The 25,934-nt window shown below is 47.3% G+C and overlaps 1 protein-coding gene across 2 annotated transcripts in view; it reads right to left on the reverse strand.

The window, feature by feature from the left end:
• Window positions 1–1,586: 1,586 nt before the first annotated feature.
• LOC140394481 (lipid droplet assembly factor 1-A-like) overlaps window positions 1,587–25,934 on the reverse strand; it is a 34,040-nt gene continuing 9,692 nt past the window's right edge. For both annotated transcript variants that reach the window (XM_072481782.1, XM_072481780.1), the window contains exons 2-5: window positions 17,941–18,072; window positions 13,772–13,940; window positions 7,073–7,211; window positions 1,587–2,413 (exon numbers count right to left, since the gene is read on the reverse strand). In XM_072481782.1, coding sequence (XP_072337883.1) covers window positions 2,323–2,413; window positions 7,073–7,211; window positions 13,772–13,940; window positions 17,941–18,036 — 495 coding nt within the window. In that variant the 5' untranslated portion in view covers window positions 18,037–18,072 and the 3' untranslated portion in view covers window positions 1,587–2,322. The remainder of the gene's footprint in view (window positions 2,414–7,072; window positions 7,212–13,771; window positions 13,941–17,940; window positions 18,073–25,934) is intronic.

Raw genomic sequence — 25,934 nt, forward strand, 5'->3', positions numbered from 1 at the left:
AAAATGTGAATGGTAAATAACCACAATGAGGTTAGCACTGGCTAGTTATCCATTTACTTGCAATTTAGTCAGCATGCTAAATTAAAAACAATGCTGCAACTTTCTTCCATCACAAAGAGTAAAATACTACATCGTAGTTACAATTCTCCCTGGTACAAGACCACAGGTTCAAATTAGACCCGGAGTAAGGATTATTTGGCACAATATTTGTACGTATTATGTTGCAAATAATTCACTCTATTTATTATATTACCTTTGATCCATCAAAGTGCTGCTATTGACCTAAAATAACAGAAAGCTATTCACATTCTAAGTTCACTTTGACTGGAATAATTACTGGAAATTTTGAGGGGATGGTTTTCACCTTCTCAAACATTGACTTCACAAACTGTGTGACATCCGAGCTCCCCAGTATTGAATTTTGGGGGAGGGGGGGGTGTATCCCAAAGATGCGCTGGGGATTCCCTCTTGGAGCTTCACAGAAATCAAACTTTCTTTGGGCACTTTCTGAAAATTACAAACTTGAGATGGTTCCTCCAGGGTTACGTCAACAGTCGCTCCCAAAAAGTTAGAATTAAAACCTCTTCTAACTCTGGGTAACTAATGTAAATATGCAGACCGACACTGCCAATGGACTTCCCCCATCAACAGAGAATCCCACCACCCCCAACTCAATCGGACCACTCCTGACACCTAAGCCCCCTCCTCCCCGCTATCTTGAATTGTACCAGCAGAGGGAGTCTGCCAACAAAAGCAGAGGATCGGAAGATGCTGTTTTAATAAAGGATCCACGATGCGTGTGCACTTCTAATGCTGAGCTGTCTCTGGCTGTTTCCAGTTCCAAGAACCTCACGCAAAACTACATTGTATAATGCCACCCATTCCTTCTCTATTCTACGCTGCTTGATAGGCCCTGTATGAACAGCCTGCCCTCGTGCTGCACTGGAACAGGCACGCTGCTTCTACCGACTGGAAATGAGACCTGTCCCCAGCTCTTCAGGGCCCCCTGGCTGGCAGCGGTTTCACTGTTAAGGGCAAAGATGGCTTCGCACTCATGTGCCTGGGACTCCCAGTGCTCCCATCAGACATGAAAATCATGAATCATAGAATCCCTACAATGCAGGAGGAGGCCATTCGGACCTACAAGTCTGCACCGACCCTCTGAAAGAGCATCCCACCCAGGTCCAAACCCCCACCCTATCCCTGTAATCCCACCTAGTGGGAAATTATCATGGCCAATCCACCGAACTCACACATCTTTGGACTGTGGGAAGAAACCGGAGGAAATCCACGCAGACACTGGGTGAACATACAAACTCCACACAGTCACCCAAGGCCAGTATTGAACCCTGGTCCCTAGTGCTGTGAGGCAGCAGTGCTAACCATCGTGCCACCATACCAGCCCTCCCCGAACAGGCGCGGAATGTGGCAACTGGAGAATTTTCACAGAACTTCATTTGAAGTTCATGTGACAATAAGCGATTTTCATTTCATTTTTTCATGCTGCCCTACAATAGCTATAGCTACAATACTTTGATATATAAATACATCAACAAGTTATACAGAATAATAACACGTGCAAAAGATTGAAAATAGTCAGTTTATTGTTTGGATTTTAACCTCTTAACAAGAAAAGGGATCACAAAGTTGGGTGACGGAACACGGTTCTCTTTCGATTTAGTAATGATAGGTGGTATTAGTTGCAACAGATCTTGTTTGTGTGCATTCGCCCACATTCACAGCATTTCCCTAACCCCGTCAACTTCAGACTTCGCATATGATCACTTCCAGTGTTATCAAGCTGCTGACAGCCACGGCAGCAGAAGCTAGCTTTCCCCCCAACCAACAATTCTTACTTTTTAACTGCAATCTAACTTGTTAATATGTACTAAATAATTGTTGTTTTTAACAGGTCTGTGGTTTCAAAATGTATGAAGTAAGCTAGTGTGGATCAAATGCATTTATATTGCTTTGAGTGTCTGTTTTATTAAGAATAGAGTGAAAATATTAACCCACGTGTGTGGCCTTAATCATCGCTGATGCAGTACATGGATACTGTGCCCAATAACTAGATTTCCACATTAGGTTGTAATTATATTAAAATATTAGGTTAAAGTTTAAAGTAAACAAAAGGTTCCCATTCGTAATGACGGTTACCAAGCAAAAACGCTGAACGACTTGCGAGGACTTTCGTCCGCTGATAACAAAGGTGCGATGGTATTCAAAGGCAAAACAAAAGCACTTCTCATGAGAGAACACTAAATGAAAATAAAATAGTTTTACATAAATACAATTGCACAAATGCGAGGGGCACTTTGAAATCTAGTCCTTCTTCAGGGTGGATTTTGATTCGGTGTCGTCTGGATATGAAATTGCCGAGCAATCAGCAGCTTCCTCTTGCTTACTTGGAGTGCTTAGGAGAAGGTAACAATAATCTGTATTATTTCATCCAAATACATTTGCTGTGCATCTAAAATTACAACTGAGGCAAGAAAGAATTTAGTGCTTTCAACAACATGTCTAGAACGAACGCATATTATTCCACAATGCCAACAGATATAACTTTTTTTTTAAAAACGAGACAATACAGGTACTGGAAATCTGGAAAAAAAAAGAAAACGGGACAAACGTTGACGGCGAATCTGTCGGGCCGACAGAGCGCGGAACCGTGTCAATTTTTCTGTAGAAATTTTTTTTTTCTTTTTTTTAGAATACCCAATCATTTGTTCCAATTGAGGGGCAATTTAACGTGGCCAATTCACCTACCCTGCACATCTTTTGAGTTGTGGGGGTGAAACCCACGCAAACACGGGGAGAATGTGCAAACTCCACACGGACAGTGACCCAGAGCCGGGATCAAACCTGGGACCTCAGCGCCTTGAGGCAGCAGCGCTAACCCACTGCGCCACCGCGCTGCCCTGGAACCGTGTCAATTGTGTGGAGAAGGCCAGACTCAATCAAATGCCTTCAGGCATTCAATTGGTCGCCCCGGGGTCTTCCCAGCGATTGAGGATCTGGGAGGACTCACCCACTGGGAGCCTGCCAGCCAATCAGAGGCCAGAAGTTCCTCATGCCACCTGCACCGTGTCTGCGTGGGTTTCACCCCCATATCCCAAAGATGTGCAGGTTAGGTGGATTGGCCATGCTAAATTGCCCTTAATTGGAAAAAAAATAATTGCGTACTTTAAATTTAAAAAAAAAAATTGGGATTGATAGATTTCTGTTAATGGATGTAGGAGAGATCCCAAATCAGCTGTAATCTCACTAAATTGCAGAACAGTCCTCAGGGTCTTGATGTCCACTCCTGTTATCTGCCGTACGTTTTCCCCTACTTTCCAGACTGTTTTGTTTATCAGTAGTTCCGAAGTTTAAAAGCTGGAACTCAGTTTGATTCAAACCATTCCATCCAGTCGACTAGCCTGCAATTCCCTACACTTTTAACCGTTACTTTCCGCCCCAGACCTTGGCAGAAGGAAGTTGCTTCCATCCTGGGGACGAAATTGGTCATGGGGCACCACATTTCAAATGGATTAAAGTGGATGGTAGCCTGTTTCACCGCCTGCGCCCAGTTCTCTTTCCTTCTGACGTTGGATCTCTTTGTCGGCCAGAAAAACAAGGTCATTTGAATGGATTTGATTCCATTCCTGAATAGTTGTTTGATAGTACAGATCTTGAGTATTGCTAAGAAAAGACATTTTGTCGAAGCTTTCGTCTTGCACTCATCAGAACAATCTCAGGAATAACGATATCGTGGAAGCAACAACTTTGTACTGTATGAGAAGAGTCTGCTGATTTGTTGGCAAATGAACTTTGATTGGTGGAGGCACTGTCATGGAGAATGCACCAGTTAATGGCTATCACTAACTTTGCTTAGCTGAAACAGGCGCAATGTGTGTACATGTTCTTTCTATCTGCGAAGAACAGGGCCCTGTGCATTAATAAATGTAGCTTCCAGTACATGAAAATGCACCACACTGTGAGCCTGACTGACTAGCTGAAATTGGTTGTCAGCGTAATTCTTAATACACCAAATTATTTAGCAAATGTTGTCCAATTGCAGAATCATATTTAATGTTGATTACTGTGTTGTGTGTTTTCAAGCACAGGCACACGGTCTGTACCTTACCTGTTGCGGACAGCGGAAGGGACATGCTGTTTGGATACTCTTTGCAGCTTATAGTCTACATACCTGGCAACACACTGTCACTGAAATTCATAAATCAGGTTACTAATTTGTCTGATCGGCAGAACATATTTTTAGTTTGACGGCAACAACCCGTTTGTGGTGAATACCATTCATGTTGCTACTGCAGCTTGAAACAGGTAGCTTCACCTGTTGCTCAAACCTTTGGGATACCTTCCCTTTCCTGGGTAATCTGACAAAAACTGCACTTTTCAGGGCTGAAAGAGACAACCTTAGGCCCGTTCATGGGTTTGAGCGATTTACAGCATGAAATTATCTGATCGGAGTAACTATTATTCCGAAGGATATCTTTGGTGTGCTCAATTTCAGCAGCAAACCTGCTCGATGAGCAAATGGCTCGGGTCCTATTTACAAGGTTGCCAATACGGCTAATCTTCGAACTTGTGCAAGTGTAAAAATCCCAACATGTAGTGACCAGTGACGGTAGGCTTGTGGTAAACTGTGATAGAGAACCCCCAACAGATTCCTCAACTAGTACGTCAAGAAAAGCGAGTTGATTTGACTGCTCCAATTCAAAGGTGAATTCAAGCGCAGGATGGAGCCCATTAACACATGCAAGGAAATTATTACATGTTGCTACACATTTAAAACGAGCAAACATATCATCCACATATGGGGAGGTGGTGGTGTAGCGGTATTGTCACTGGACCAGAGTAATGCTCTGGCGATCCTGGTTCAAATCCCACCACTGTAGATGGTGAAATTTGAATTCTATAAAGATCTGGAATCAAAAGTCTAATGATGACCATGAAACCATTGTCGATTGTTGTAAAAACCCACCTGGTTCACTGATGTCCTTTAGGGAAGGAGAAATCTGCCGTCCTTTCCTGGTCTGGCCTACATGTGACTCCAGATCCACAGCAATGTGGTTGACTTTTGACTGTCCCCTCAAGGGCAATTAGGGATGGGCAATAAATGCTGGCACAGCCTGCGACACCCATGTCCATGACCGAATAAAAGTATATCGAAACGGAGATTAGGTGTCTATCAAAGTCACATTCCACATGGAATCCAACAAAGATGTTTGCGAGAGCTGGAACTAGAGGACCAGCTCTATTTGGGCAGACAGGGTGTTGTTAAAACTGAACTCAACTGCACGGGTTGCTGATTTCAAAAGCTCAATGGTTACTGATTCATGCAATGGTGGTGGGTCCACATGACCATGATTTAGTGCTGTAACCCAAATATCTATGGCTCCCTTAAGTGGAACATTGGTGAATACGCTAGTCATGTCAATAAGCACATGGACACAGCATTGCTATCAAAATGTAAGTCCATAATGGTCTTCGCAAATGTGAAGGAATCTCCACTGTGTATCTTGGGAACATGTTCAAAACTGGTTGTAACAATTTGCCCAACCATTTGGCCAATTCGTGCTGTGCAGAACTGGTCACACATAAGATAGAGAGTAAAGGGACATGGATGCAGTGAACCGTGAAGACTAACCGCGTCATATATATCACATGGAAGCTCATCGCTCTTACACAAGTCCAGCTAGCGTTTTTTTAAAGCTTACTTTTGAGCAAGGCAGCCTAGTCATGTTGAGTTGAATGTCCCATGGATACAACTTTGGACCCATCATTAAGAATGACGTGCGTTTTGTTGATATAATCACGCATGGTCAGGATAACTACTCCCGACACTTTGTCAGGTTTACTGATGTGCGTATCTGAGTTGGTCTTAAAGCCCCCCCCCCACTTGCACGGGAAAATCAGACAGGTCGTTTGGAACCCCGCAATATGCGTGCGTAAAGATTTGAGCAATAGGTGAAGCTAGCTGACACTGCCACTGTGCAGCAGCAACACGAGTGGTGTTCACCACTAATAGGAACCAAAAAGACGCTCTGCCTGACACACAAATGTGTAATGTGGTATATGAATTTCAATGTCTGTGTGATACCAGATATGAAGGCTGTACATCCCAAAGACTGGCAGATCGTATCAAACAGCATGTGCCTTCTGCTGTTGGCAACGGGCAACTTGCAGACCGTACCCAGCCACGCTCTGCTTGCAAAGCTCAAAATTCAGTGCCCAACATTAGATGCGACTCTGTGATTGGACAACATTCACTAAATAATCCTCAGTGTGCTTAGAATTATGCTGACAACCAATTTAAGATTGCCAGTTGGGCTCTTGGAGTGGCACATTTGCATGTACTGGAAGCTACACATTAATACTCAGGGCCCTGTTCTCTGCAGACAGAAGGAACATTGTGCCTGTTTCAGCTAAACAAAGTAAGTGATAGCCAGTCGCTGGTTCATTCCTCGGAGAAATGCATTGACCAATCAGGGTCAAACTGGTTGGTTTAAATTTTCAATTGCCAATGCTTGGCAGTTAATGGGCAGTCACCATTAACTGGTGCATTCTCCATGGCAACACCCAGCAAAGTCCACTTGCCAACTAACCGGCATTCTCTTCTCATGTAGTATAAAGTTGTTTCCTCCGACGTTGGCAGTCTTTGCGATTGTCCTGATGAGTGCACGACGAAAAGTTTTGACGAAATGCCTTTTTCCAGTAATGCTCCATTTGTTAAGTTTCAAGAATCTGTCAAAAATGGTCAACGTTTTTATATGCGTGCGCCACATTATACCGACACTAGCTTTCTCATGAATAGACTGCCGAAGTGAAGTGTGTCATTAAAATGCCAATAAATAGCATCTGCAGAGAAAATAAGAACTGTTCAGAACTGTTTTTGAACATATATTAGTACCGAAGAAAAACACATTTTTTTCTAAACATCCTCAAATACAGTTTTAAATATATTTTCTTGTATTTATCTGAAATTACAATAGCTCAAAATGTTAATAGGTTAATATATTAAACTCTCTACTGGAAATTTATCAGAATTTAAAGGATTAAAGGTCCTTACCTTGAATGGTGGTAATAATTCATCGTAGTGGAAAAGGTAACAATGCAGATAGCCAGGAAAGAAGTGATGACCAATGAAATGAGGACCAGCCCAAATAAAAAACAAAGAAGAACAACTCCACCTATCGACAGCATCAGACCTGGCAAACAAGTAAATAAATTAAGAAATTAAACAGCATACCAAATGGTTTATGATGATATTCTGTCAATAGAGGAGATTTGAGAACTAAACTGGCAGTCAGCAGCACACAGAGGGTGCGAGTGGAGGACCCAGGGACAGGCAGTCAGCAGAACCTAGAGGGTGCGAGTGGAGGATCCTGGGACAGGTAGTCAGCAGAACCTAGAGAGTGCGAGTGGAGGACCCAGGGACAGGCAGTCAGCAGCACCTAGAGGGTGCGAGTGGAGGACCCAGGGACAGGCAGTCAGCAGCACACAGAGGGTGCGAGTGGAGGACCCAGGGACAGGCAGTCAGCAGCACCTAGGTGTGCGAGTGGAGGACCCTGGGACAGGCAGTCAGCAGAACCTAGAGGGTACAAGTGGAGGACCCTGGGACAGGTAGACAGCAGCACCTAGGTGTGCGAGTGGAGGACCCAGGGACAGGCAGTCAGCAGAACCTAGAGGGTGCGAGTGGAGGACCCAGGGACAGGCAGTCAGCAGCACACAGAGGGTGCGAGTGGAGGACCCAGGGACAGGCAGTCAGCAGCACCTAGGTGTGCGAGTGGAGGACCCAGGGACAGGCAGTCAGCAGCACACAGAGGGTACAAGTGGAGGACCCTGGGACAGGTAGACAGCAGCACTGAGAGGGGAGTGCGAGTGGAGGACCCTGGGACAGTCAGCAGAACCTAGAGAGTGCGAGTGGAGGACCCAGGGACAGGCAGTCAGCAGCACCCAGAGAGTGTGAGTGGAGGACCCTGGGACAGGCAGTCAGCAGCGCCCAGAGTGTGCGAGTGGAGGACCCAGGGACAGGCAGTCAGCAGAACCTAGAGGGTGCGAGTGGAGGATCCTGGGACAGGCAGTCAGCAGACCCTAGAGGGTGTGAGAGTAGAGGACCCTGGGACAGGCAGTCAGCAGCACCTAGAGGGTGCGAGTGGAGGACCCAGAGACAGGCAGTCAGCAGCACCTAGAGGGTGTGAGAGTAGAGGACCCAGGGACAGGCAGTCAGCAGAACCTAGAGGGTGCGAGTGGAGGACCCAGGGACAGGCAGTCAGCAGCACCCAGAGGGTGCGAGTGGAGGACCCTGGGACAGGCAGTCAGCAGCACCCAGAGGGTGCGAGTGGAGGACCCAGGGACAGGCAGTCAGCAGCACCTAGAGGGTGTGAGAGTAGAGGACCCTGGGACAGGCAGTCAGCAGCACCTAGAGTGTGCGAGTGGAGGACCCAGGGACAGGCAGTCAGCAGAACCTAGAGGGTGCGAGTGGAGGACCCAGGGACAGGCAGTCAGCAGCACCCAGAGGGTGCGAGTGGAGGACCCAGGGACAGGCAGTCAGCAGAACCTAGGTGTGCGAGTGGAGGACCCAGGGACAGGCAGTCAGCAGAACCTAGAGGGTGCGAGTGGAGGACCCTGGGACAGGCAGTCAGCAGCACCTAGAGGGTGCGAGTGGAGGACCCCGGGACAGGTAGTCAGCAGCACCTAGAGGGTGCGAGTGGAGGACCCTCGGACAGGTAGTCAGCAGCACCTAGAGGGTGCGAGTGGAGGACCCTCGGACAGGTAGTCAGCAGCACCTAGAGGGTGCGAGTGGAGGATCCTGGGACAGGTAGTCAGCAGAACCTAGAGGGTGCGAGTGGAGGACCCAGGGACAGGCAGTCAGCAGCGCCCAGAGAGTGCGAGTGGTGGACCCAGGGACAGGCAGTCAGCAGAACCTAGAGGGTGCGAGTGGAGGACCCTGGGACAGGCAGTCAGCAGAACCTAGAGGGTGTAGAGTAGAGGACCCTGGGACAGGTAGTCAGCAGAACCTAGAGCGTGTGAGAGTAGAGGACCCTGGGACAGGTAGTCAGCAGCACTGAGAGGAGAGTGTGAGTGGAGGACCCTGGGACAGGCAGTCAGCAGCGCCCAGAGTGTGCGAGTGGAGGACCCAGGGACAGGCAGTCAGCAGCACTGAGAGGAGAGTGTGAGTGGAGGACCCTGGGACAGGCAGTCAGCAGCACTGAGAAGAGAGTGCGAGTGGAGGACCCTGGGACAGGTAGTCAGCAGCACTGAGAGGAGAGTGCGAGTGGAGGACCCTGGGACAGGCAGTCAGCAGCACTGAGAAGAGAGTGCGAGTGGAGGACCCCTGGGACAGGCAGTCAGCAGCACTGGGAGGAGAGTGCGAGTGGAGGACCCTGGGACAGGTAGTCAGCAGCACTGAGAAGAGAGTGCGAGTGGAGGACCCTGGGACAGGTAGTCAGCAGCACTGGGAGTAGAGTGCGAGTGGAGGACCCCTGGGACAGGCAGTCAGCAGCACTGGGAGGAGAGTGCGAGTGGAGGACCCTGGGACAGGTAGTCAGCAGAACCTAGAGCGTGTGAGAGTAGAGGACCCTGGGACAGGTAGTCAGCAGCACTGAGAGGAGAGTGTGAGTGGAGGACCCTGGGACAGGCAGTCAGCAGCGCCCAGAGTGTGCGAGTGGAGGACCCAGGGACAGGCAGTCAGCAGCACTGAGAGGAGAGTGTGAGTGGAGGACCCTGGGACAGGCAGTCAGCAGCACTGAGAAGAGAGTGCGAGTGGAGGACCCTGGGACAGGTAGTCAGCAGCACTGAGAGGAGAGTGCGAGTGGAGGACCCTGGGACAGGCAGTCAGCAGCACTGAGAAGAGAGTGCGAGTGGAGGACCCCTGGGACAGGCAGTCAGCAGCACTGGGAGGAGAGTGCGAGTGGAGGACCCTGGGACAGGTAGTCAGCAGCACTGAGAAGAGAGTGCGAGTGGAGGACCCTGGGACAGGTAGTCAGCAGCACTGGGAGTAGAGTGCGAGTGGAGGACCCCTGGGACAGGCAGTCAGCAGCACTGGGAGGAGAGTGCGAGTGGAGGACCCTGGGACAGGTAGTCAGCAGCACTGAGAAGAGAGTGCGAGTGGAGGACCCTGGGACAGGCAGTCAGCAGCACTGAGAAGAGAGTGCGAGTGGAGGACCCCTGGGACAGGCAGTCAGCAGCACTGAGAAGAGGGTGCGAGTGGAGGACCCCTGGGACAGGCAGTCAGCAGCACTGAGAAGAGAGTGCGAGTGGAGGACTCTGGGACAGGCAGTCAGCAGCACTGAGAAGAGAGTGCGAGTGGAGGACCCTGGGACAGGCAGTCAGCAGCACTGAGAAGAGAGTGCGAGTGGAGGACTCTGGGACAGGTAGTCAGCAGCACTGAGAAGAGAGTGCGAGTGGAGGACCCCTGGGATAGGCAGTCAGCAGCACTGGGAGGAGAGTGCGAGTGGAGGACCCTGGGACAGGCAGTCAGCAGCACTGAGAAGAGAGTGCGGGAAGAGGACACAGAGCCAGGCAGTCAACAGCACCTACAACCTAACATCACAAGAAAACATAAGTTCATTGGTTGGTGAGAAACTGATGGGAGGGGATTATCATTAGCTGAGAAGCAGAAAAACACATTGGGGCGATTCTCCGGCGCGTTTGCACCCTGGCTCCAAAAAATGGCCAAGTGTGGGTGAATGGGGATGTGAATCGCACCAGAACAGCTGCCGCCGTTCGCCCCGGCTTTCCCGCCTGAAACGACACGAGTCCGTTTTGGGGAGAATTCCACCTATTGTTTTGAAAAGAAGGGGCTTCTGACGTTTAATTAAGAAAACAAGCAGGCAGGAAAGAAAGTCATGGTCAGGAAAAACAAAGTTGCATAAGTAAACCAAAGTAAAATAAAGTTAATGTAAGCAAAACAAATCAACGCCAACCACATGTGCAGGAAGTGGCAGCAGCAGCAGAACCTGGAGCTCCGGATGTCGGAGATGGAGCGGCGGCTGGAGACACAATGATCCATCCACGGAGGCGGAGAGCTTCGTGGTTAAGGCATTCAGAGAGGTGATCACACCACAGCTTAAGAAGCTGGAGGCAGAAAGGGAATGGGTGACTGCCAGGCAGTCCAAGAGAACTACAAAGATAGTGCACGAGTCCCCTGGGGTCCTGCTCACCATTCGGTTTTCCGTTTGGATACCGATGCTTCCTCGGACTAGTGCGGATCAGAACCACGTTTGCGGCACCAGAGGCAGCTCTGGTGTACAGGAGGGGAGAAAGAAGAGCAGTAATGTTGGGGAGTTGTTAGTCAGGGGAATAGACAGGTGTTTCTGTGGCCGTAGATGGGGCTCCAGGACGGTATGTTGCCTCCATAGTACCGGGGTCAAGGATTTCACGGAGCGGCTGCAGGACATTATACTGACACTAACTTTGGTACCAATGACTTGAGATAGAAAGACGAGGTCCTGAAAGAAGACTGAAGAGAGTTAGGATGGAGATTGAAAAGCAGGACTTGTAACACAGCAATCTCAGGATTACTCCTAGTCCCACGAGCAAGTCAGTGTAGAGACAGGAGAACTGGGCGATTAAGCACGTGGCTGGAAAGCTGTTGTAGGTGGGAGGACATCAGATTTCTGAGGCATTGGGACCAGTTTTGGGACTACAAACCGGACGGTCCACACCTGAGCAGGACTGGGACAAATATCCTTGCAGAGAAATTTGCTAGTATAACGGAAACCTGGCTTAATGGGGCACAAATGGAAGCTCAATATCACCAGGTATAGAATTTTTAGGGAGGACAGGGAAAGGGATAAAAAAGTGTAGTAATATTGGTTAAAGAATCAATTACAGTTGTGAGGAGGGATGATATATTAAATGAATCGTCAAATGAGGCCTTATGGGTCGAGCCCAGAAATAAAGAAGGGATTCCACTCTAAGGGCATACTGTGACCCCCAGGTAGTGGAAGGAAATTAGAAGAGCAAATGTGTAGACAGATTTCTGAGTGCAAAAGCAATAGGGCAGACTTCAACTACACTAACATCAATTAGGATACAGACAGTGTGAAGGGCACAGAATACATAAAATTCTTGAACTTCATTGAAGGTAACTGTTTTTAGCCAACGCATGACAAACCCAATGAAACGGGGTGGTAATTCCTAGATTTTGTCTCAGGAAATGAAGCTGTGCAAGTGGATGAAGTAGCAGTGATAGGACCAGTTTGGAAATAGTGATCATAATATAGTTAGATTTAGTATCATTATGGAAAAGAAGAATAGAACAGGAGTAAAAGTACTAAATTGGGGGAAGACAAATTTTATGAAGATTAGAGATGAGCTGGTAGGAGTGGATACAGCTAATAGAGGGAAAAATCATGGTGGGGGGGGGGGGTTTTCCGTGCCCTCCCATGGTGTGTTTTGTGACGAAGGGAGGCAGACTGCCATTGGCCGGCAGCGGAATCGTCTAGTCCTGCTGCTGTCAATGGGATTTTCCATTGAATTCACCCCCGCCGCCAAGAAACCCATTGAGGAGGGTTCGCCATTGGGATCGGAAGATCCCACTCGCGGGCTTCATGAATTACCTCAGCTGGCGTAGGAATTGATATCGAAAAAGTGTTACTGTTAGCTGGCTCCAGGCATTATTAAAAACATTTTCCTGAGATGTGGGTGTCGTTGGCTGGGCCAGCACGTGTTGCCCATCGCCAATTGCCCTTGAAATTGAGTGGGTTGTTTGGCCATTTCAGAAGGTATCACAGAATCTACAGTGCAGAAGGAAGCCATTCGGCCCATCGAGTCTGCACCGGCCCTTGGAAAGAACACCCTACCTAAGCCCGCACACCTCCACCCTATCCCACACTTCCACCCTATCCCCGTAACCCCACCTTACCTTACCTTTTTTGGACACTCAGGGCAATTTAGCATAGCCAATCCACCTAACCGCACGTCTTTGGACGTGTGGGAGGAAAACGGAGCACCCGGAGGAAATCCACGCAGACACGGGGAGAATGTGCAGACTCCGCACAGACAGTGACCCAAGCCGGGAATCGAACCTGGGACCCTGGCGCCGTGAAGCCATTGTGCTAATCACTATGCTACCGTGCTGCCCTGTGGATCTGGAGTCACATGTAGCTAGATCAGGTAAGGATGACAGGTTTCCTTCCTTAAAGGACGTTAGCGAACCAGATGGGTTTTTACACCGATCGACAATGCTTTCAAGTTGGGGCTCAAGGAAGTCCTGGGGAGCAGAGAGGGTGGTGCGAGGTCGCTGATTCTATGCTGGAGAGGGTTCGGGTTCAGAAGAAGACCTGGGAGCCACTTATAGCTTGGTGCTATAGGGAGACTGGAGTTTGGAAAGAGCTGGAATTAAGCCGGTAATTAGAGATAGGAATGCAGTTTTGAGAATCCCATGGAGCGCAGTTTCAGGACATGAGAATGAACTGAGGCAATCCGGGTTAGAGGTTTGTGCGGGAACTTGGAGACAAAATCTTCAAAAGTGAAGAGTTGAAATCCCTCATGAGGGAAATAGAAGTTTAACAAACGTTTGTGATTAACTGTGGCCCCTGACATCAGGGTGAGTTTGTGAGAAATGCATGGAATCCGTCTTGGTCACATCTGCCATTGAATGTGCAGTGTGGGGTGCTCACCCACAATTTTCCTGTTATTACACATTTACCTCATGTTAATCCTGAATGTTAAAGAGTTTAAGACAGGCGTTGTAGCTTATTTTACAAAAAGTTACTTGGTCCCTAATCGGATCACAACATAGTCACAAAACGTTCAGTACCTTCCATCACAATGAACCCAATGCAGGCCAAAAGGGACGTAATCACTGCAAAAATCAGGAACAATCCAACTGGCACGGCTGACATTATGGTAAAAACTAGTAGTAATAAGGCAAGGAAAGGGTGCTCATCCAGGTACTGGCCCACAGAGGAGCTCATGAAAGCTGCAACCTACAAAACAAACATGGGAGGACGGGGATTATGATCCAAAGGTGTCGATTCATTCCTTGTACAGCTGAGATTATAACATTTCAGTTTAGCAAAGCAAAGCAATTGTGTGATCAGTTTCCAACTTCATTTGACCTGTCGCAAAAAGACTTGGGACTAATTAATATTCCCGCACTTTTGTAATAATGGTGCATTTTCGTACAGTTATTTAAGCCACTCACAAAGTACAAAAGAAATATCAAATTACAGGACGAGGGCTGAATAGGGGCTGTTTAGCACAGGGCTAAATCGCTGGCTTTGAAAGCAGACCAAGGCAGGCCAGCAGCACAGTTCAATTCCCGTAACAGCCTCCCCGAACAGGCGCCGGAATGTGGCGACTAGGGGCTTTTCACAGTAACTTCATTGAAGCCTACTTGTGACAATAAGCGATTTTCATTTCATTATAAAGATTGTAGGAATGAGAAACGGTCATTTTTCCCATTGGTTTGCTCATAGGAGCCTGTGTACGACCTGCACTATAAAAGCTACCTCTTACTAATTTTACTTGCCCCTTTCTACCCCTCCTCAACATATCTTTTCCCTGAGCATGCACCAAATGTGGCTGAACGGGAGCACGGACGTTTTGCTCCCAATTCTCTACAATCCAACTTTGGGATGAACCATTAAGTGATAAACAAAAGCAGCTCAGCAGCAACTCATTTCCCCGTCTTAATCAGCTGGCCGCTTGTTGGTGAAACTCCCGATTTCAAATACCAAATAGGAGTTCACAGTTATTCAGTTTAAATGGGTTTTTTGGTTCAATCCAAATTGCTGGCTTGTTCTTATAATAACAATAATGATCTTTATTATTGTCACAAGTAGGCTTACATTAACACGGCAATGAAGTTACTGTGAAAATCCCCCAGTCGCCACACTCCGGCGCCTGTTCGGGTACATAGAGGGAGAATTAAGAATGTCCAAATGACCTAGCAGCACGTCTTTCGGGACTTAGAACATACGGTCCATTGAGACTGCACCAATCCACGTTAAGCCCTCACTTCCACCCTATCCCTGTAACCCAATAACTCCTCCTAACGTTTTTTGGTCACTAAAGGCAATTTATCATGGCCTATCCACCTAACTTGCACATCTTTGGACTGTGGGAGGAAACCAAAGCACCCGGAGGAAACCCACGCAGACACGGGGAGAACGCGCAGACTCCGCACAGACAGTGACCCCGCGGGGAATCGAACCTGGGACCCTGGCGCTGTGAAGCCACAGTGCTATCCACTTGTGCTACCATGCTGCCCTGTACCTCGGTACACGACTTGTGGGAGGAAACCGGAGCGCCCGGAGGAAATCCACGCAGACACGCAAGAAAGCATCCTATCCGGCTGCATCACAGCCTGGTGTGGCAACTGCTCGGCCCAAGACCGCAAGAAACTTCAGAGTCATGAACACCGCCCAGTCCATCACATGAACCTGCCTCCCATCCATTGACTCCATCTACACCTCCCGCTGCCTGGGGAAAGCGGGCAGCATAATCAAAGATCCCTCCCAACCGGCTGACTCACTCTTCCAACTTCTTCCATCGGGCAGGAGATACAGAAGTCTGAGAACACGCACAAACAGACTCAAAAACAGCTTCTTCCCCACCGTCACCAGACTGCTAAATGACCCACTACACCCTGTATGCTTCATCCGATGCCGGTGCTTATGTAGTTACATTGTATATGTTGTGTTGCCCTATTATGTATTTTCTTTTATTCCCTTTTCTTTTCATGTACTTAATGATCTGTTTGAGCTGCTCGCAGAAAAATACTTTTCGCTGTACCTCGGTACACGCGACAATAAACAAACAAAATCCGGAACGTGCAGACTCCACACAAACCAGCCGGGAATCGATCCTGGGATCCTGGCGCTGTCAAGCAACCGTGCTAGCCACTGTGCTACCCTGCTCAGAACGTGCACTCTTCAGATATAAAAAAATTATAACTGACTTTTCTCAATGTGTTTATGGAATCAGTACTGATACCATAAACACATCGAGAAAAGTCAGTTATAATCAGGGGGAAACATACACCAAGCAGCAGGAACACACTACGGCTGAATGCAACCCAAAATTGTTCAGTTAAATTATTCGGTTCTGGAGGATTTTGAAGCAAACAAATGAACTTACAGCTCATTGTGTACAAAACAGTGGATTTTGATTGCTTTAATGATTTTGTACTACCGGATTTATCAGAATAATTCAGGTGACAAGGAAGGATAGACGTTAAAAAGTGTAGTTTCCAAAGTGCATGCACCCAGTTTACCTTAATCGTGCACTTTATACATATGCAAACACACAATAGCAGGTTGAATATCCTTGAGTACCTGATTTCTGAGTTGTATAAACATATCAGAGCCAAGTTAAACTCTTGACAGGAAGAATTTTGTGTGGTTTGTCAACCAAAAATCAATAATTTATTCATGACATGTTACTACATAAGACATGCAACAGTTACCCAGGAACTGGGTTGTTCAAAACCCATTTCCAGTTAGATAATATCTAGTTATAAAAAACATTTATTTTTGTAAGTTATAGTTCAGTCAGTTTCTAGTTCATAAAACAGGAATCACCAAATGAAGCTCTGGTAAACGAATAACACTTGAAAGATCTGTCTACACAGCTCTAAGAATGTAAAACTATATTTCCTATGACTAGGGAATGTCTTTAAAGCAAATATTATTGATGCCAAAGGCATTAATTTGTCTTTATTCAGTTGGCTCCACAATACCATAGTCATGTTATGACCGTAGAACATTATAAAACGGTCATGTTTTAAACTGCCACCTTTAATTCAAGGTAAAACGAAGTAGCCGGGTCAGGTATGTGACCTCATACAAAGTCTGCCCACAGACAAATCCATGTGGACTGGTTGCCATGGCAGTAGGGGCTCAGGTTGAAACCCTATTGAAAGTAAAGTGCAAGCTTTAACACTGAAACACAAAGGAGAAGGCTGCCCTGCTGCTTACAGACTCACAGGTTCCCAGAGGCAGTCAGACTGAGAGATATTGGGGGGGGGGGGGGGGGGGGGGGGCGAGACCCACAACGGGTGCTACTATGCCAGGCTTTAGGAAAAGATTGCCTTTGAGTTAACCACCAAATGGAGGGCTGGTGAGAACAGAACTTATGTTCGATAAAACAAGGATTACATAGAACATAGAGTGCAGAAGGAGGCCATTCGGCCCATCGAGTTTGCACCGACCCGCTTAAGCCCTCACGTCCACCCTATCCCCGTAACCCAATAACCCCTCCTAACCTTTTTGGACACTAAGGGCAATTTAGCACGGCCAATCCACCTAACCTGCACGTCTTTGGACTGCGGGAGGAAACCGGAGCACCCGGAGGAAACCCGCGCAGACACGGGGAGAACGTGCAGACTCCGCACAGACAGTGACCCAGCGGGGAATCGAACCTGGGACCCTGACGCTGTGAAGCCACAGTGCTAGCCACTTGTGCTACCGTGCTGCCCACACAAGAGTTTGTGAAGAGTTTAAGACCACAGATTCACCAGAGGGTACCTTGCAATGGGAAGTCCATTTAATCATGTTCAAAAGATTATGTGAAGGGGACTTTATATTGAAGGACTGGAACAATCACCCTGGTGAAGCAGAGAGAAGAGAACCAGAGAGAAGAGAACCAGAGGGAGTTTTGGACTTTAAACTGAAAAATACATGCCTACAGAGAGTACTGTATAGACTCGGAATGGGGTTTTTGGCCGTGTTAAAAAGTTACTGGGGAACACCTTTCCGTAGCTTAGTGTACTAGTTGCCGACTAAGTAATTTTTAGTCTGTGTTTATTCTGTGTATTTGTTACAGTAAAATGTTGTGAGATCCTTTGAGTCAGTCAAGGGAAATTCATATCACTTTTTAAAAATTATTCATGGGATCATAACAATAACATAATGCTCTTAATATTTCACCCCTGCATCACCCTTGGTTCAGAAGTGATTAAGGTACATATAAAGGGCTTCATACCTTGGAGTTGCTGTTGATTGTATGCATCATTGTATTGAATCGATTCTGTAGGTCTTGCATTTCTCTGGACAGTGGTAACCTCTCAGAATTTGACATTTTACCTGCAGTTCATTTATTTCCAGCAGGATGAACCTGGACAGAAGAAAGCAATTTACGCAATGCATAGATCTCATTTGTTTAACACAATAAAATGGAGTGGGATTATAGGTGGCTTGAAATGCGCAGCTATAGTTTCTGCTGAAATTTTAGCACCAGAGCAAATGTACAAATAACTAGCACTGACATGCTGAAATACTATTGGAAATTTCAGGTAATTACATTTTCCTATTGCCTGACAACGATAAAACCCTGAAGCTTCCAAAATAAAAAGTTATTTCCAAATAGAGGCATGTCCATCGGGTAAGGCACACTTCTAACCATCCAAAAGACTAATTCTTGTAGTACAGGGGCTGGTTTAGCACAGTGGGCTAAATCAGCTGGCTTGTAATGCAGAACAAGACTAGCAGCGCGGGTTCAATTCCCGTTCCAGCCTCCCCGAACGCAATGTGGCGACTAGGGGCTTTTCACAGTAACTTCATTGAAGCCGACTTGTGACAATAAGTGATTATTATTATTATTTAAAAGTTAATAGTCGACGGGCTGAATTCTCCGCTTTGGCGAATCGCAGTCGGGTGGAGAAATGCCCAAAATTGAAAGATCGAGGTTTCCGCCCGGTGCATGATTCAGACTCCATACTTCGGTCTCTCGCTGGCGGCGATATCGATGTTTGCGACCCACACCCGCAGATCCATGCAAATGATTTTGCATGGATTTCAATATCATTAGCAGTTTGGACACAGTATGCTCCACCCTTCCGCTATGCTACACCCCTCTGTGGCTGATGCCTTCCGGGCGCGAATTAGTGCAAGCATTGGCCAGGGTGCGGAGGGGGAGTGGGAGGTTAGAAAACACTGAAAACCCTTGAGAATTGTTGGGCTTGCTGGGGAATAGCTGCCTGGTCTGGGGCAGTAACGGGGAACAAGGTGCCAGGTTCGTGGACTCAGGGGGTCCCCCTCTGGATCGGGGTGGCCTGGTTCAGACCGCCATTGCTGCAGTCTGTCTTTTAAACGCACCCTTTTGGTGCTCCTTACATGCCCCTGGCTGTTCACTCTGCTGAGTACTGCCTCTATCTTTTGAATGCTCTGGGGAGCGTCTGGCCATCTCGGAGCCAGGTCGCCCCACTGGACACCCTCATACCCCAGCTGTTTCAGCAAGGGGATCGGTGTGGTCAAGCTCAACATCTCTGATCGAGGCCTTGGAAGGTCCGCTGGGTGAAGCGGGGTGCTGCTTTCTTCTGGAGGCCGAAAGCCTTGTTCTTCTGATTGCCAAAGATCTGTGACGGTTTCCTGAGAACAGGTGGGCTGGAGGGAGCGAGATGTAGGTGTTGGGCTGGTGTTTACATTTTGTGCCTGGACCTTTGAACCCGCTATAGCTGACGGCGTGTAGCTGAATCAGTTCCCAACAAGCCGGCTGCTTCAGCATGGTACTCGCCTGTGTGGAATTAATAAGCTCCAAGTGCTGAATCGGGCACACGTTCCTGCCATTCCAGCCAGTGGGGTGGGCACCGTCAAAACCGCCCGTCTCTGCACTTAGTATCATTAGAAAACTGTTTTAGATACACTTTAGAAATGCACTGTCTTTACCACTTGAGCTGTCTTGCATCTCTTAGTCTGTGCGGAACTTAAAATCTTTCGGTGGGCAACAAGGTAGCATAGTGGACACGGTTGCTTCACAGCTCCAGGGTCACAGGTTCGATTCCCGGCTTGGGTCACTGTCTGTGCGGAGTCTGCACGTTCTCCCCGTGTCTGCGTGGGTTTCCCCCGGGTGCTCCGGTTTCCTCCCACAGTCCAAAGATATGCAGGTTAGGTGGATTGGCCACGCTAAATTGCCCTTAAGTGTCCAAAAAGGTTAGGTGGGGTTACTGGGATAGGGTGGAGGTGTGTGCTTAAGTGGGTGCTCTTTCCAAGGGCCGGTGCAGACTTGATGGGCCGAATGGCCTAATCCCTCTGCACTGTAAATTCTATGATTCAATGACTGCTTTACCTTTGTTACATGTTCCTGGTCTTCATACGTACCATCTTATATTATACATTCTTGTGAAACATAGCAACATTGGAGTTCAGTACTGTCATCACTCTCCGTTATTCTCCATCAACAAAAAGGCAAAATAGATCATCTGCACGGAACGATATGGGAAAAATGCCTACAACATTAATTCATAAAGATCCAACTCGGATTGTCAGTATACTGTCTGAGTCACCACAGGAAACTATGCACCACCTAGGAGATGGTGCCTTATTATTATATTTTATTATTCTTTCAAACTCATGCTTTTCAAATGTTTCAAGTGTTAAGATTATCCTTTCTACCTGTGATTCCAACTAGAATCATCAATCACCTTTATTACCTTGTGCTTTTATGGCTGTGCCCAATCACGGTTTAAGTTTTATACCACAATTCATGTGATATTCTATTGTATACATTTGGAAAACAGTAATTGCTTTGCGTAACAGAGCTGTGCCACAATCTCCCAGTTCTGATTACATTATAAAAAGGAATTGAGCATTGCTTTCAGTTGCAGGGTGTTCTGTGAATTGTCATCATTTTGCGCAAACTCCAAGCTTGTTCATTAAAATCACGACTAAATAATTGTTGGGTAACTATTTGGCAGAATTCTTCGGTTTCCGATTGCAGACATTCGAGATGATATGACCAACTGCTTGCTTAATTTGGAATTGTTGGTAATACAATCACTCATAATTACCACAAAAATATTTCTGTCCTTCTATCCCAGTGGCCTGGACTTTTCAAGAGCTGGAGACGCGATGGAGCTTCCAAAATGGCAAGCAGGACCCAGATGTGGAAGTCACTCTAATTTCTAACAAATCTATTTTTCCTGTTGAGTGAGCCTCGAATATGCATTCCCGCGGTCTAACCAAGGCTTGGGTTATAACTCCCACAAACGGGGACCAGACGAAATGGCACTCGGTGTCTCCCTGGGGATCAGAGGCCCCCAGGTCATTGCCCTCCCAACAGGGTGGCATCCTGACACAGCTGGAGCCACTGCAGGGCACGGCATTGCCTGTTCCCCGTCACGTGAAATGTGCCAGCTTGGCACCGCCAGTCTGGCATCCCGACAGTGGCCCTGCCAGCTAGCAGTGCAACCTGGTCACCTTGGCAGTGCCAGGCTGTCACCCAGGTGGGACTCAGGGTACCTGGCTGGCAGTGCCAGGGTACCTGTTAGCTAAACAATCCTCTTCCCATGCTAATATGTTACCCCCTACACCATGAGCTCTTATTTTATGTAGTTAAAGGGCAGCATGGTGGTGCAGTGGCTAGCACTGCTGCCCACGGCACTGAGGACCCAGGTTCGATCCCGGCCCGGGGTCACTGTCTGTGTGGACACATTCTCTTTCACAAGGTCCACTAATAATAATAATCTTTACTATTGTCACAAGTAGGCCTACATTAACACAGCAATGACGTTACTGTGAAAATCCCCTAGTCGTCACATTCTGGCATCTGTTCGGGTACACAGAGGGAGAATTCAGAATGTCCAAGAGCGGGATTCTCCGGTCGCCGATGCCAAAATCGCATTCGCCGATCGGCCGGAGAATCCCCGTTTGCGCTGAAATCGGGGGCCGCGCGCTTTTGCAATGCTCCGCCCCCTCGAAAACAGCATACTCTTCACGCTGTATGGACGGCCTCAGGACATCACCTGAGGCCCACCCTCGATGCTCCGTCCTGACGACGTGGAACACTTGTCCTCTTTATTTTCGTGAACCTGGCGTGCGGCTGCGGACTGGTGCAATTCCGACCTTCGACCACCAGATGGAGCCTCCGCCTCCTGTACATATTAGGGGAGCTTTTTACCTGAGAATTTTGCAGTCTTTTCCATTCGCCTGATCTCTTCTGGCAGACACTTTGGCTGTAATATAAAGAGTGCGTTCTCAGATTGGGATTTTCCCAACCATCCAGACAGAGGATTAAAGTATTACTGACATGGTGAGAAACTGTTTGCAGCCTTGTGCTCCAGAAGATCCCTTCACAGATCTGATTGCTGCTTGTGTCCTTTAAACAGGATTGCCTTCCCAGGTCAGACTAGCAGCCTTTTAAATGACCTGGCAGAGAGAGAGAGAGAGAGTGTCTTCCAGCTGCTTCCAGCCTGTCTTCTCACAGACCTCAGGACAAAATGGAGCTCTTCCCATGACCCGCCTTTCTTCCGGGAGATTCTGAATGGCTTCACCAATCTCAAACAACAACAGGAGTTGACTTGGCATTCCAGACCCAATGATTGGCTGCTTGCCAAGTCAAACTGACATCACGGGCTCTTGCCATGAACCTAAAAGGGGAGTCCTGGGCTAGTCCATTAAACCAAGGGTGTTTTGGTTTTCCTAAAGTCTGTAGTTTAAGTAAAGTCTTAGTGCGGCAGAAGCCAGCCAGAACTGTAGATTAAAGGCAGCCAGCAGAATAGGAATTAAGAAGAAAACACAGAACAGACAACGGTTTTACAACCTTATTATTCCCAACACAATACAAGTCAGAAGCCTGGCTCAACAGACCGCCCTGCGTCTGCTCACTCTCTGCTTCCGGGGTTAGGGGTAACTCCATCCAGATCGTGCCTTTCTACCGAGGTAGGTCTGTCGACTGTGAAATTTCCTAATGTCAAGTCCACCAATTTCGATGTGTATTGCTGGGCTGAAGGAATTGTCACCCTGGGTAACAGCCTCACTGCACCAGAACTCAAATTCCCAGTGTATGACCAAACATGTAAAACCACGAGTGTACCAAATGGACTGAGGATCTGTATGCTGTCCATCAGGTGACCAACAAGCTGAACCCGTATATTACAAATATTGAGCACGCTGTTGACAAGCAAACTACGATTGAGTCGGATAGAATGTACAAGTTCACTTTCTTCTGAAATACTTTTCAGTAGCTCGTCCACTCAAAAACAATCACTGATTGAAATAGGATACAGATCTGGTAAAACCGCAGTTTTGAGCTGCTAGCTCTTCCACCGTGAACCATAAGATCCCTCCGCAGGCAAGTAAATTCTGAACTCACAATATTTTCTTTCAGAACGAAACACAAAGTAAACACTGAGCCAGGCAACCTTTTTGGGACCCCACCATACAGGTCTTTGTGACGGTAAAAGCAGGATTTCCAACAGGTGAAAGCTTTCATCAGCAGATATTTCTGAATTAATTCCATTTCTGCACCAGTTACAGTCACTACTGAACTGGCAGCTCGCTAACTGCAAGGTGACATGCTGATGAGAGGCGTATTGCTGTTAATCCTGAACCGATTTGGAGCACCGTGTTCACTGCCTATGGCCACCAGAAAAGAGAATATCCCATACCGAGGACTACAATTTGTCATAAAACTAAGTCATGATAAAGACGTCAAAAGCATAAGAAATCATTATACAATTATGACATGGGAAGTATTTTTTGGTACAACATTTTGAGATGCCTCCTCTCCCTTCAATTCTGCTTCTCGTTTTTCACATCTGTGTCACTATTACCGACGAGCTTTTTAAACTTAACCTTCTCTTCCTTATTCTATTTTCCTTCTTCCTCCTGTTTACGTCTAAAGGGACGTTAAACCGGCACAAAAATGTACACTCAAAGTTTATACTAGGTCAGAGAACCAAAGGAGAGGGTTTGAAGTGGGTGAGTGAGAGCATTAGCAGAGGCATGTGAAGTCAGTACCAATCTGGGAGTCAAAACCACAGGAAACCTGGAGTTTGCGGCCTCAGGAATTAGGTGAGTGGGGCCGGAGCAAGCAGGTGCCTGAGTGAGTTGCAGTCTGTGGAATTGGAAATCAGCTGGGAAAATTACCCACAGCAGTTTCAAATATTTCACAGAAGAACTTCAAATATCGACAGAATCCTCGGTACTCTTTTCCCTAATTTCCAAGTAATTACCCAAAATATTCTGTGCTATAAGAACAACATATATTTCTTAAAACTTACAGCACTAAAGAACAGGTTACTAAGCCAACAAACACAAATCTGAGGATACATGGAATGAAAACGGACTACCTCTTGGAGACTCTTGAGTCCTTTCTTGAGATGAATCCCCGAGTATCAGGAATCCTGGTTTGAGCCAAGAATCACGTAACTGAATGTATGCCAATACAACAGCGTGCATTTAAACATCTTTAATATACAAAATATTCCAGGAACTTCAGAGTGGTATAATGAGAGGAACATAAATTCGTAGAGAGCGAGGTTAGGGAGGATGATTAAACCTTGGAAGGTAAATGGGATTTGAGAAGGGTTCTAAGAAAAGTAGAAAGGCGGAGGAGTAGAGGGAAGAAGCAAGTACTGAACAGTCCAGCTCGCTACACAAGTCGCTCTCCCAGCCAGCAAAATGCCAATTCAGCTCGTCTTAGATCACTAGCTGTAGCAATGCAATTGTTCAATTCTGCGGCCTGAAACATGGGATATTTTTAAATTTCTTTTCAAGTTCCAGGAATCAATTTGCTGTGGATTCCAACTATTTCCTGTAAGAAATACTGGCTTTAGTGCACTACTGCAAACTCTGGAAGGTCACTTGCCTCAACGCATTGCCAGGATCTAGCTCTCAAAAAAAAGACTTAATTGTTCATCCAGCCCCATTCACTCCTTGAATGTGAAACAGCCTTGCTATTTTCCCTAGAACAGAGAAGTGGGGTGGGTAATTTGATAAGTATTTAAAATTATGAAGGAGTGAAGCAAGGTAGATAGAATGCTGTTTCAATTGATTCAGGGATCTAGAATGCGAGGACAGATATGAAATAAAATACAAGAAATGAATGTCAAGGTGGAGATTTTTGTTTTACATATCAGGTTGAAAGGCTGTGGAATCATAAAGGAGGCCACTCGGTCCATCGAGTCTGTACCGTCCCTTGGAACGAGCACCCTACTTAAACTCATGCCCTTACCCTATCCCCGTAACCCAGTAACGCCACCTAACCGTGCAATTTATCATGGCCAATCTACCTGACCCGCACATCTTTGGACTGTGAGAGGAAACTGGAGCACCCGGAGGAAACCCACGCACACACGGGAAGAAAGTGCAAACTCCACACAGTCAGTCGATGATGGATTATTAATAATCATAATAATAATAGCTTATTGTCACAAGTAAGTTCCAATGAAGTTACTGTGAAATTGAACCAGGTCCAGGAGCTGTTAGCCAGCAGAGCTAGCCACTGTGCCACCGTGCAAACTATAAGAGTTAGTCGTTGAAGCCGGGACCTGTCAATATTTAGGAATAAGTTAGGAAGGTGACTGGAGAGGGTGCTAAAAGAATGTTGCAAAAGAGCAGGCAGGTAGGGAGTACTGCTTATGTAAAGGATAAACTTATTCTGCTTTGTGATGTGACCATCAATTCACGCGAGACAGAGAGCTGAAGTGAACAGTGGCTTTAATCGACTAGAACAGTGCCTGCCTGCGCCTGCTCTGCTAGTGAGGGCCGTCTACAGGGCAGCTGCTCTTTATACCTCCCCTCAATGGGGCAGAGCCCACAAGGGCACCAACATGATACATTCTGTGTAATATCGTATAATGGTCCATAGGTGGAGCCCACATGGGCAACAGCGTGATACGGTGTAAAACAGTGGTGAATGGTTGGTACAATACGTTCACCACATTCACCCCGTTAAAAAAATGAAGTCCGGCGGGGGTGAAGGGTTCACAGGTTCAGTCTGTCCGGCGCCCTGATCGTGCGCTGCGATCGCCTGAGCTCTGGTATCGCAGCTGGCCCGGGTGTCGAACTGATTGGTGCGGGCATGGGTGGTGAAGTCGTCGGTGCGGGCACAGACATGGACTCCGGGAACGTGTCTTCTGGAGCTTCGTTCCTGTGGTTAGGTGAAGGGGGAAGGGAGTATAGGAGGGGGTGTGGAGGCCATGTAGGGGTGGGGGCGCTGGTCAGCGTAGGTTGGGGGGAGGGGAGGGGTAGGTGGTG

The sequence above is a fragment of the Scyliorhinus torazame genome, chromosome 17, assembly GCF_047496885.1.
Source record: "Scyliorhinus torazame isolate Kashiwa2021f chromosome 17, sScyTor2.1, whole genome shotgun sequence".
Taxonomy (NCBI): Eukaryota; Metazoa; Chordata; class Chondrichthyes; order Carcharhiniformes; family Scyliorhinidae; genus Scyliorhinus; species Scyliorhinus torazame.